This window comes from Tyto alba, unplaced genomic scaffold (genome assembly GCF_018691265.1).
Source record: "Tyto alba isolate M040663 unplaced genomic scaffold, T.alba_DEE_v4.0 Super-Scaffold_5, whole genome shotgun sequence".
NCBI classification, from domain to species: Eukaryota; Metazoa; Chordata; class Aves; order Strigiformes; family Tytonidae; genus Tyto; species Tyto alba.
In genome coordinates, this window is record NW_024881326.1 from 24,067,511 (window position 1) to 24,080,425 (window position 12,915).

Sequence of the window (12,915 nt, forward strand, 5' to 3'; positions counted from 1 at the left end):
CCGAGCTGGGGGGGTTAACCCCAGGAGTAATGAGGATGAGAGGCCAAATGCTGCCACCTCTCCCAGGGCATGGGGCTTCGGAGCAGCAGCAGCTGCTGGAAGGTGCCTGAAGGCCTCGGGGCTGATCTGCCGCAGTATGTACCTCCCTCCGAGGGACTTGCTTCCCTGCTCCTCCTATTTACTAATCCCTCAGTAATGTGGATTTCAAGTAAATTTTGGTGCTGGTGGGATTCTGGCCTGAGGCGGGGAGAGTTTCCAGTCTTCCCTTGCCTCCTTCCCAGCAGGCAGAGTCATGAGACGTTCGGAACACACCGAGGAAGGGAGCGATGCCCAGAGCCACGCTGTGGCCTTGCTCCTACCCCAGAGCTGTTGGACACCTGGGGGAGGGACAAGAGCAGAGCCCTTCCTGAATTGCTCTCTTCTGCCTGGCCTGGAAGGTCCGTGGTGGCATGGCCAGGGCAGAGGTAGTGCGCTGCGAAGGGCTGGCATCATTGCTCAGGTCAGTGACATCCCACTTTTGTCTCCTCACAGGCCAACCCTGCTCCCATTATCGTGAACACAGACTCGCTGGAACAAGGGCTCTCTGTAAGTCTCCCGGTTTTGTTTCGCTTCCTTTGAACAAGCGGTGCCTTTTCCCCGCTCGGCAGTGCAGGAAAGGCTCCTCCAGCCCATGGAGGCCCTGGCAAGGTGGCAGAGGAGCCTGGTACCCGCGCCACGTCCCCACAGCACGTCCCACCCCCAAACCTCGCTGGGGCTGGGTGATGCTGCACAGAGGCAAGGCTAGCAGCAAGCAGTGCTGGGGGCTCCAGCACAGGGAGGGTGCAAAGCAGGAGGCACTCAGAGGGGCACGCTGTGGGGGAATCGGGCATAAGAGGAGCAGGGGGGGCTGGGCTGGCTGCGTTCAGGGTTACCCACACAGCCATTTCCTCAGCCTCTCATGCAGGGTGGCTGCGAGGCTCTGCTGGGGCATCCCTTACCTTCCTGCAGTGCCTCAGCCCCCTTTGGCAGCCCCGGTCCCTCAGGAGGGGGACAGGGCTCTCCAGGCACTCACTGGCATCACATCCACTGGTCCTCAGGGCAGCAGGACCCATCAGATGCTGCTCTTCTCCCAGCAAAGGCTGCCAGCAGCTGAGCAGTGCTTGGTGACTGTGAGTGTTTGCAGCCACAGTGCATTTGGCACTCTTGGCATAGTATAAAGATAATCCTCCTTGGTATGTTGGAGAGAGGGTTTGCATGCTGCTGCATCCCTTCCCTGAATATTTGCGGATCATTCCTGCTGGGAGGATAGAGGGAGCAGGGTGGCCAGCGTGGATTTCTGCGGCGCTGGTTCCATGCTTGTGGAGTGCTCCCCCTTTTTTTCCCCAAAGAGAGCTCTGTTGACAGCTTGCCAGGGCTGGGTGCTTTGCACCTGGTTTTCTTCTGATGCAGCAAATTTCAGCTGCCTTCCACATTAATGAAGCAGCACCAGGACCCAGAACTGGGGTTGGTTTGTCTTTGGAGTCATGGTGGAGGGCTACAGGTGACTTCTGGTGGTTGAACCTTGTAAAGAACTGCAGATCTCAGCCCACAGCCTGTGGTGGGCTATGTGTGCATCAGAGTGTGCTGGGCTGGTTGGGCAGGGCTACAAAAAGGAAGGGGAGGCCAGCTGAGACCTCTGCAACCCTGGCTGTGTGGTTTAATTATGCCTCAGGTGCTGAACTGAAGCCACCTGGCACTGGGGAGGAAGACGATGGTGCTTCTCTCAGCATGGTGGTCCTGGGTCCAGCAGCCTTGTATGAACGTGGCAGAAGAGAGTTGCTGTCCCCAAAGGTTTCCTTCTCCAAAAGCATGGCATGGCAGAGTGGTTGTGGGGTTGGAGGCTTCTTGCAGCATGCTGGGCACCCTGGCTGCAGGGCAGTGCCATGTTGCAGCTTGTTCCCTGTGCTCACCCAGCTGGTGCCCTTCTCCAGGGAACTGGAAGAAGGGCAATGTCTCCTGGAGGGGAAGGACACGCAAGGTTGGACTGGGGCAAGTGAGGGGTGTGCTGCGGGCAGGGCAGGGAGGTATTCCTGGATAGAAAGTCTGCTTTCCTATCAGTTTTGTATCCTCCCTTGGAGGAACATTTCCTGCTCGCCAGTGCAGCCACCAGCGCCACATCCTTCGCCAGGCTCCCGCTGTGCCTGTCCCTCCTCCCTGCCTGTGTGTCCACAGGCAGCAAGAGGTGAGCCCGGGGGCCGAGGGCAGGCTCTGTCACCCCAGGCAGGCAGAATCCAGCAGCAGGGAGCCCGCCGGTGGGCCCAGCAGCCGCCTCCTCCCGCCACAGTGCACTCCACTTTCCTGCCCTCCTGGCTGCTTCCCCTTACTCCGCCTCATTAACTCCATATCCCTCCCGCCCCCTCTCCCTCCACCTCATTAGCTCCATATCCCCGGCCACCCCTTCTCCCTGCACTTTGGCTGCAGCTCCTTCTTGCTTTGCTGGATGAGAGCTCCCTTCCTGCAGCCCCTGGGGTGGGTTTGGCCAGGTTTTGCGGGGTGCTTTGCATCCCTGGCAGGCACCCTCATCACCCTGGGGATTGGCAGTCGCCTACCCCATCCTTCCAACCCTGGCAGCACATGTTTGGGGGGCGGGAACTGCCCTGTGGTGGTCGAAAGGAAGGGACAGGTTCTGGCTGTCACCTGCCGGGCAGAGCAGGGCCCACCAGCCCTGTGCCCAGGCGTGTGCCACCTGCGGGGTACCCGGAGGAGCCTTTGCCTAGGGCAGCGCTCACTTGGATTCCTCTCAGGCCCCAGCCTGGAAACCCTCTTGCCTTCTACTTCATGTTATACTAGCACACAAACGAGCTTTGCTCCATCCTTTCCTTCTCTGAGGTGCCAAGCTCCTCAGGCTCTGGGGAAAGCACACCCCAAAAACTCCTGTGTGGCAGTTTTGCAGGTCAGCAAAGGAGCCACACCAGGGGCTTGCTGCAGAGGAGCACGCCAAAATGGCAAATCTGGAAGCATGTTTTTTTATAAATCCAAAAGCTGAAGCCTGTTGGTACAGTATGTATTTGGAAGGGTTAAAGTCACATCTTCCAATCTTTAATTACTTAACTATTCAATGCTTTCCTTAATAATAAACAGATGGACGTAGTCTAGTTCCTTCCTGTTCTAGCTCCATTGATTGCATTGGACTAGCTGCTGGGCTGAATTTGGCCCAGGCTGTTTATCAAGAAGTCTGCTCTACATTTCAATCTCTCTGTCCACCCACCTCTGTCCCCAGGAGCATGTGGTACCAGCAGCACTGTAAGGTATGAGCTGCAGCACCAGGTCCCACTCACCACCGGGGCTGGGGCTCAGCTCTGGTGCCTACAGCTCGTGCAGAGCCCAGCACCCCCAGGGTATAAAAAGCCAAATAAATCCTTATAACATTCCTGCTGTATTAAAAGCATCCCTTGAAGGGTAAGGACAGGTGCCGGGGGGGATCACCTGTGCCAGCCCCAGGCCACTGCTCACAGTTTCACTCCTTGATGTGTTTTGCCCAGCAGGTCTATAGCAGGGAGACGGAGCATCGGAAGTACAGCTCCTATGGTGGATGGGGTCTCTGCGTTTCAGAGAGCTGCCACTCTGAAGCTGAAACAATTTCTTGCTGCCCAGGGTGCGTGGCAACCGCTGCCAGGCAGTCCCAAAGTGATCAGAGTGGAGGTCACTCCAAAGCCCTTGGGGAGTCGAAGGTTTCCTAGCCTGGGTACTTGGAGCCCTTCTTCGGTGACCCACTGCCCAGCAGCAAGGTGCCACCACCTCCTCAGTCTGAGGAGTGAAGCCAAGTGCTTCCCAGGCCTGATCCCAGCCAGCGAGTGCCACAGGAGCCCCAGGCTCTGCCCCTGGTGAGCACAGAGGCAACCTCCTTGTGCAGCGCTGCCTCTGCTGCCAGGGTCCCCAGCTGCTCTTGCTGCAGGGTTTGGGGCAGCAGAGATGGCCACCACGGTCCAGTGCCTTTGAGCAGGGCAAAACTCGCTTGTAAGCCTGAAAAAACCCCAGAAAAACGTCAAAACTAAACTGCCACCCTGACGCTTTGGTCCCAAGCGCTGGCAGTGGCACATCTCGCTGCCAGTTCCCGCAGCCAGCGTGGCTGCGGAGCCCTCCCAGCTGTGTGCTGGCGCTGTCAGGCTCCATGCCCCTTCCCTCTGCCTGAGCTCAGCAGGCTCATCCCCATGGCCCTCCGGCAAAAGGCTGGCCAGAAATACGGTGTTTATTTACTCTGTGCACAATGCTGACGCTGTGGGCAATGCGTGCAGGGGGGGTCGAGGCCAGGGGTTAGCTGGAAGCGAGTCGGTAGGTCTCGGTGCTGTGGCAGGACGTGTGAAGGGGCTGCTCCGCTTTCCCCTTGCTGGGGCAGGTGTGGGGCATCGCCAGGCGCCCTCCACCCCTGGGTCCAGCTGGCACCATCGAGGGCTCCCACCTTCGAACTCGCTCCCTTATGTCGGTACACAGCTGCTCCACCACCGGGTCCACCCGGTGCCTGTCCCCGGCACATCCTGATCACAAGATACGGGCTAGATCCTGCTCCAAAAGTGGCTGTGGGCAGCGTTATCCTTTCTGTGGGTTAGTTCCTCTTGCAGCCCGGTGGGCTATTTGGGTTGGGTTCGAGGAGCCCCATCTTAGTATTCTAAATTTGGCCTCCTTTTTTTATTACGAATACCCCCACACAACCGAATCCGGACTCTCTAGCAAATTGCAAAGCGCGTTCCACGTGCGCTGATGTGGTGTTGGCCGGCAGAGCCTGCAGACAGCTTGCAGTAGCTCTGGAAGGTGTGTGCTCTTCTGTTTATCAAATGAGTGTTAACTCTGCAGCCTTCTGTTGATGATTTAAATGTCATCATCACTAACTATTTCCCTGCTGCTTGAAACACAAAAGGGAAGCGAAGGCCAGCAAAGGGGGCCTCTTCCTGAGCCCTGAGGTGGGCTTGCTGTGTGGGAAGGGCTTGGAAAAAAATACCCTTACCCTTTTCCATGAGAAATCAGACAGTGGTTAGGATCGTGATCCGCTGGGAACAGCTAATTAGCCCCCAACACCCCCGTCAGCTCCGCAGGCGTTCTGTGGGGAGGCGGGAGCAGGGTGGGGTGTACTGTCCCTGCCCGGGGGTGACGGAGCCGGGCATCTCCCCAGCAAGCCCATAGCGCTGAGACAGCCCCAGACAGGAGCTGGGGAGGAGCACAGGGCACCAGCGAAGGAGAGGGGGAACAGCCTGTGGCAGAGCCAGGTCACAACAGCTCCGGTGGGTGCCGTGGGGAGGTTTTGCCGTCAGCGAGTGACTGGTATTCAATTTTCCGACGCTGGAACGTTTGCTTTGTTGGCTCGTTCCCTTGGTTACGTGGTATATATTAAGTTCTCCATTTGGCTTCCTTATGCAATTAACTGGCGTTCTGTTGCATGGATTTGGGAAACATAATCAGAGCTAAAACTTCATGGTCAGGCCTCGCTGACCCTGACGTGCCTGGCTGGAGCAGGCTGCTCCCAGCACACGCTGCTCCAGGCAAGCACTGACTCCACTCGCTTGCAGGGAACGATGCGAAACCCTGGTCAGCATGGGCAACCTCGAGATTTGGGGAGTGGGGATGCCTCAAACTCACCTGCCCGGCAGCAGGGTGCCGGATGGGGTTGCGTGCTGGGGTGTCCCTGCGCCCCAGGCGCTTGCCGGCAGCGGCCGCTCGCTTGGCGGGGCTCACGTGCTGCTGGCTCTCTCCGTGGCTCACAGATTGTCAAAGTTTTCTGCACATCCCCATCCTGTAGGTATGTATGTGCTGTTCCTCTGCGGCCGTGGGTGTGCATATGGCTGGCTGTGTGGCAACTGTGCTGAATGCCAAAGCAGAGAGGACAATGTGTGTAGTAGCGAAGAGTGCCAGGAATCTGAGTTGCTGGAAAGCTGGGGAGAGGCAATGCTGCGCCCCACGCACTGGGCTACCAACTGCAGAGACGAGATGAGCCCGGGGGCTGTGGCGAGGGAGGCTGTGAGGGCGGCACGGGCCAGCGAGCCGGCTCCTCTCAAGATTAGTCAGTACAATAGGATGCAAGGAGGGAAAGGCAACCCGTGGCAGAGGGGGAGCCTGGGACAAGGGAAGTGATGCGCTCCTGCCGGGGGGAGCGTGGCCCAGGGTGGTGCTGTGGCAGGAGGTGGCACCGGCCACGCGTCCCTGTCCCTCCGAGGCTGCCAGGGCTCCTGCTGTGGGTTAATCCCACCACTCCCGGTGCTTTTCTGCACAGAGGTCCTGTTCAAGAGCTGACCAAAGCCTTTCCCAATGTGCTGGGAGGATCAGACCACCCTCATATTGGAAGCATCTGGATGTCCCCACCCTGAACCTTGCCCTGAAATCTACCCGTGGCTGAGAGGCACCAGGCATGGAGCACATCTGAGGAGGGACAACCCTCTCAGCCTGTGTTCCCTGGAGCCCCCGTCCTGTCTCTCCACTCCAGACTCTCCCCAGCCTCATCCTTCTTGAAGCGTGGTACCCACAACAAGATTGCTTTGGCCTCACCAGGGCTGAACCAGGCAGGGGATGAGGGTGCACGCGTCGCAGGTGGCACAGCCCCATCTCAGATCCTGCCATGCAGAACTGCTCTTCCACCTGGGCACGTGATTTTTTCCACCTAGAAAAACTCCTGCTTCCTCTTCCTACCTATAAATAGGTTTCTAAATAAACTCGCTGAGTTTCCTTCCGTGGAGTCAGATGATGGCATAAATGGTGTTTGCTGACCCCTCCATCAGACAACCCAGCGCTGTGAGGTTTTGGAGGATGGCTGGGCTGTGCCTCCGCGGGGCCGGCTAGCAGGGAGCTGGGCAAGCAGGACACAACCAGCATGCTGGTGCCACATAAGGGACCTGTGTCCAAACAGAGCCACGGCAGCTCCTGCTGGGGCTACGGGGCGTGTACAGAAAGTGGATCCATATAATCTACGAGCCATCAGTTAACGGTGGATATAAAGTCCCCGTGAGAAAGCCTGCACGTTGTCCAGGGGCCACAGGCAGAGGCAGAGCTGCACGATGAAAGGGGCGTTTGGTCAGGTCCTGCCACCCCTGCCGTGCTGGGCAGACCTGCCTGTGTCCCAGCCCTTGTTTCTCAGAAAACCTCAAATTGTGAGGTTGAGTCCAGTCCCCTCCAAAACTGTTGCCGTTGAGTGTAACAACTCTGGATGTTCCAATAGCCCATTGCTTTGCAAATCGTGTTAAATTTTAAACCTCGTCAGCTGTTTATGGCCTGATCTTGATGACCTGGAGTGAAACTGCCACCTGATTTTCCTGTGCATTGTTGCTGATGGGGAAAATGGAAGTTTTTGACTGTACATTTATCATTTCTTATTTTAGAGCCTACAGTTGCATCCCTTTTGTTTCAAGCCATTACATTTCCCAAGAGCCCTGCTTTGACACTCTGGGTATGGGAGATTTTTGGTGTACAGCATCGAGACAGGCTACGCCATTTTTTAATACAAGGGCATCACAATGTTTTCCCTTATTACTGTGCCCCACACTCACACCTCGTTTCCTTTGGACCCAACTAATTTGGTAGAATAAATTATTCTGAATTCCCTGTTAACACAGTCGTGCTGCTAAAAGATTTAAAAGATATAAGCTGCTAAAGGTGTTTATTATGTTATTATGTACAGACATTATTTTTTTTCCTTTAAATAGACCGACCCCCTTTCTTTCCTTCCTGCAGCAGTGAATTCCCGAGGTTAATTACATGCTGTGTAACAAAGGCATTATTTCTTTTTGTGCCTTTGGTTGTGTTCCTTTTCATGGCTCAAGAAATGAGCTGGGAGAATAAAGGCTTTGCGCTGAAGTGCATTAAAGTCAGTGGGCTTTGGCTCATGCCCAGAAAGAAAAGCAGCGCACGGTTTAATACCAGGGCAGGCTTGAGCAATTGTGTTCCAGGTTTTTTCAGCGGTGATGGTGCAGCTTTTAGGTTGGATTCTCAGTATTCAGCTATCAGAGGGGAAAAGCAAATCCCCCCGGGACTGGCACAGAGCCGTAACATGCTGTCTCCCTCTCCCCAGGTGAATGGCAGCGATGGGATGTTCAAATACGAGGAGATCGTCTTGGAAAGGGTAAGTGCTCTTTACTCACCTGCCGGCAGCTTTGCTGCCTCTTCCCACTTGCCATCCCACGGGCGCAGCCGGCACCCCCCCACATCCCCGCGCCAGCTGATGGGGAGAGATTGGTCTCCGCTCCCTCCAGAGGCTTTTGGGGGTGTCGCGCTTGCCTTCCCTGCACAGCCCCCGGGTCCTGGGGAGAAGTGGGCTTGCTGCTCCCCCACCCCACAGACCCCCCTGGAGAGGAGGGAGGAGGGTTTCTCCCTCACCTCCCTTGTTCATACCCTCGCCCCCACAAACCCACCAACACAGACGTGGAGGCGGGGGAGGCTCTTTGTCACTGCTTTTTCCGGAAAATGGAGGTGCAGGAAGCTCTGCTCGTGCAGGCGTGTGGGCAGGAACACCTCAGAGCCGGGCACAGGGGACTCCCCATCGCTCTGGGGTACACAGCCTGGGGATGCTAAGCAGCAAGGATGGGTTTTCTAGTAAATGTACTGCAACGGGGGGAGTTTCTGCTCAAGCCTTTTCTTGTCTGTTGGCAACACAGAGCTGACGGTGTGCACCACACCAGCCGTGGCTGGATAAGCCGGCTTATCCAGGGGTGAGCCGGCACTGTGTAGGGAAGGGAGGGCTTTCCCCTGGCACCCGGGGATGGAGGGATGGTGAGGGAGTGGGAAAAGCTGGCCCAAGGTTTGTTCCAAGAAGTGGGCCGAGCAGGGCTGGCCGAGGTGGGAGGTTGCCCGCGGTGCTCCACAGCACACCCTGCCTCCTCCTCCTCCTCCTCACTGCCATGCCGGGTGACTCGGCCTCGCCGCGTGGCCAGCGTCGCAGAGGAAGACGCATCACTCGTTATTCTGTTCCTCTCTGCCTTTAGTCATCTCCCTCCTCCCCTTGGCTCTGCATCACGGAGGTGGGTGGACGGAAGGTTATCTGGGGCTGCCGCCTCACCCACCGCTTCCCCGGTGTGCTTGACGAAACCAGCCCAGGGGATGCTTCCTTTTTGGGCTGAGCACTTCTTGCTCTGGGCCCAATTTAGAGGCAAAAGCCTTGTTTTTGGGGATTCTTCAGAGCATCTTCTGGTCCTCAGCCCACAGCAGAAGCGGGGAGGGGAGCTGGCAGGGTCGCACGGAGAGGCAGCACTCGTTGCTGCCCCCATTTCAAAGCCCCGGGCAGTGATTCCCTCTCCAGCAGTGAGAAACCATGAGGGGTTTTCAGTGCTTAGCAGCCAGGGCCCGCGTGGATCATACCCAGGTCCTTCCCCTTCACCTGGTCCCCCAGCAGGATCCAGCAACACCGTCTTACGGCAGGAGAAGCACCCTGGTGACTGTAGATGAGGCTGGCCCCTCGCTGGCGTGTTTGGCTCCCATAGAGGACCTCAGTGTACCCCAGAACTGCTGATCCATCACCGTTATTAATCCTTGTCCTTGTTGTAAAGACGAGGGCAAATGCAGCAGCGTTTTGGGGTCAATAACTGAGGAAACGCCATCCGCAGAGGGATGTGACCTTGGGTTTACTCACCCTACATGTGTCTGCAGCAGGAGTTGGCCCCGTGTCTACATCAACCCTGATGCCAGCTAAGTCCCTTGAACTCCATTTCACGGTTTATCAAAATAAAAGTGAACACCTCCTGGACAATGTCGAGGCTTTGTACCTAGCATCAGAGCTCACCCTTCCATAGGTAGGCACGACGAATGGCTGGAGACCATTTTGCACAGTCTCACCTGCCTTGCTGGGGCCAGGCTGGTTCTTCAGTGACAATAAGCTGCCTGTTTGAGCTGGGCGCAGGGTAACCAGAATCCAGCTTAGAGGAAGGAGAGCGGCCTCAGACTTTTCACCATTGAATGCCTCCTTGTCGTGTGCCAGCCAAATCCCAGCCGGCAGGAGAGCACCTGGGAGTGTTACATAGTGAGAGGCAGCGGTGGCTCTTGGAGATGCCATGTGCTGTGTCACGAGTGGCATAAAGTCAGAGCAGAGACCCCTGTGTTGCTGCAAGAGCTGGTGCTGAGCCCACGCTGCTGGGGAGAAGTGTGCAAGCCGGAGCTGGTGCTGGATGATCCTGGGGAGCCTGAGCTCCAGCGTGGCCCACCTGGCCACAGGTCCCCCCAAAAGGGCAGAGCTAACGCTCAGCACTGGGGCCATGGGCAGCCAGGAGGGTGCTTGGCCCAAGCCCATTTGTGTACAAGAGAGGTGGGCACGATAGGATGTGACTAAGTGTCGGCTCTTCTGCATGATAAAACAAGGCAAGGAGCCATCTGATTTTCAAGGCAGAGCAGAAAAAGCAGGAATTGTCCATTTGCGTTAAGCACAGAGCTGGAACCAGCATGTGTGAGTGCGTCACTAATGGGGATCCCGGGATGGGGCTGGGGACATGGCCTGGCCCCTGCGTTCCCCCCAGGCAGACTTCAGCAGGACAAAGCTCAAGTGACGCTCCAAGCATGTCCAGGGGGAAGATGAGGCAGAACTGGAGACCCCACTCCATCCTGACAGCCCCCTTCACCCAATCCTGCCAATTTTGGCATCTGTACTGCTGGTCCCTGGGCTGGCTCCTTGCTGGGGCTGCATTCCAGGGTGCAGGGGGGGCAGGGGTGGGATGCTGGTGACTGGTACAAGCCCCGCTGCTCCGTGCAGGCTGCGGCATTGGTGTCTCTTCCTGGGGAGCGGCCAGCAAGGGGAGGTTTTCTCCACCAAGGACCACCCCCTATTCCCCCAGCTCGCCGCCTGCTTCAGAGTCTCTCTCAGCGGAGACGTGGTGGTGAGGGAGGTCCTCGGCAGCTCCCACTCTCCCTCTCCATCTGCTCGGTGCTCCACGCTGCTGCACTGAGCGCCTTGGCTGACGAGTGCCGGCCTCCCCTCTGGCCGTGCATCCCTCTGCCCCCCGGAGCCAGGCACCCCGGGGTGCAACAGACGCTGTAAGGGCTCCTGCGGCTCGGGGGAAGCGCTTCGGGAGGGCCGGCAGCAAGCAGCTGCCCGCCGGGGAAAGACGCGGTGTTTGATTTCCCACAGGGTAACTCTGGCCTCGGCTTCAGCATAGCGGGAGGAATTGACAACCCCCACGTTCCAGATGACCCGGGTATCTTCATCACCAAAATCATCCCTGGGGGAGCAGCAGCCATGGATGGCCGTCTAGGGTGAGTACAGGGTCGGGGAAGGAGTCCTACCGGGGTGTCACCCGGGATCTCCCCAGGGACCCTCTAGGCAGCTCCTGCCCGCCTCCCCTGGCCCCACACCCCGGTCCCTTCCCCACAGCCAGGTCCCCTCGGTGCAGGGCTGCCCGTGGTCCCCTGCCACCAGCCTCCTGTCTGCAGCCACCCTTCCTCTCCTCCCTGCGCCAGGCTCCGGCTCCCATCCTTCGCCACGCAGCCCAGGGCAGGATTCAGCCTTTCCCCTCATCTCCCACCTCCACCAGGGTTGCACCATAGGGACCAGCCCCGCTCTCTCCCGCTTTTGTGAGGGACCCTGCTCTCACCCTGGCAGGGCAGGATCTGGCCAGCTTGAGCAGCTCTCCTTCACGCAAGGGTCTGTGCAGCCGGAGGAGGGTGGCAGTGACCAGAGGAGGGTGGCACAGGCTGGCGGTTCCCCAGGGAAGCTCAGGGCCACCCTGTGCCCTCAGGGTGAACGACTGCGTGCTGCGGGTGAACGACGTGGACGTCTCCGAGGTGGTGCACAGCAAAGCCGTGGAGGCCCTGAAGGAAGCGGGTCCCGTGGTGCGGCTCGTGGTGCGGCGCCGGCAGCCCCCGCCAGAGACCATCATGGAGGTCAACCTGATGAAGGGCCCCAAAGGTGAACTCCTCCCTCTGCTCGCAGGCCTGGGGTGCCCCGCTGCCCCACAGGAGGACGGGGAGGGGGTGGCTCCTCAGTGTGGTATGCCGCGGGGTGCAAGGCAGCACCACGGGAGCCGTGGGGTGTGAGGTGGCACCGCCGTGGTGCAGGGTGCCGCGTGGGATGCTATGGGGCACGGGGTGGGGGATAGCCCCACGGTGCAGGGCATGGTGGCTGGGCTGACCCCACACAGCAGCGGGGTGGCCCGTTGCCTGCGGGTCTGGGGCAGGGTGGGAAGGCCAGAGGGGCCGGGGATGCCAGGCTGGGGCTCCGTCCATCTGTCTGTCCCTCACCTGCCCTCTCACTTCCCCCTCAGGCCTGGGGTTCAGCATCGCGGGAGGCATCGGGAACCAGCACATCCCCGGGGACAACAGCATCTACATCACCAAGATCATCGAGGGAGGCGCTGCCCAGAAGGACGGGCGCCTGCAGATCGGGGACCGGCTGCTCGCAGTAAGCCCCGTGCCCAAAGCCGGTCGTGAGGCGAAGCCAGGCCTCAGTGCCGATCCTAAACCTCAGCACCCCTCCTGAATGCGGCCCCACACCCCTTCCCTGGGGCCCCCACTGGGACGGTGCTGTGGGAAGGGCAGGAGCAGCACTGGCTGCAGGCGGGAGGGCCAAACCCGTGGGGACGGAACCGTCTCCAGAGCTACTCCAGCACCTCCCCTGTGGGGAGCTGCTCTGCGCCCGTGGGGCTGCACCAGCTCCTGCCCTCCCGCCTGCAGCCGCGTCACCCAGCCCCTTCCCTCTGGCAGGTCAATAACACGAACCTGCAGGACGTGCGGCACGAGGAGGCAGTGGCCGCCCTGAAGAACACCTCTGACATGGTGTACCTGAAAGTGGCCAAGCCGGGCAACATCCACCTCAACGACATGTACGCGCCCCCCGACTACGCCAGCAGTACGTACACCTCCAGCCGCTGGTGCGGCAGCCCGGGCACCACGGAGCTGGGGGGGATGGAGCGTGCTGGGGCAGCAGGCAACGCTGGGCTGGGCTCCATGGCTTCATTCTGGATAGATTTCTGCTCCTGATGTCCTTCTCCTCCTCTGCAG

General features: G+C 58.8%; 1 protein-coding gene across 8 annotated transcripts in view; it reads left to right on the top strand.

The window, feature by feature from the left end:
• DLG3 (discs large MAGUK scaffold protein 3) overlaps positions 1-12,915 on the top strand; it is a 78,701-nt gene that overhangs the window by 38,360 nt on the left and 27,426 nt on the right. For 6 of the 8 annotated variants that reach the window (XM_042807481.1, XM_042807482.1, XM_042807483.1 and 3 more), the window contains 6 exons: positions 532-585; positions 8,009-8,059; positions 11,048-11,172; positions 11,655-11,824; positions 12,180-12,316; positions 12,619-12,763. In XM_042807481.1, coding sequence (XP_042663415.1) covers positions 532-585; positions 8,009-8,059; positions 11,048-11,172; positions 11,655-11,824; positions 12,180-12,316; positions 12,619-12,763 — 682 coding nt within the window. The remainder of the gene's footprint in view (positions 1-531; positions 586-8,008; positions 8,060-11,047; positions 11,173-11,654; positions 11,825-12,179; positions 12,317-12,618; positions 12,764-12,915) is intronic. The other 2 variants (XM_042807489.1, XM_042807487.1) reach the window with 1 other exon arrangement.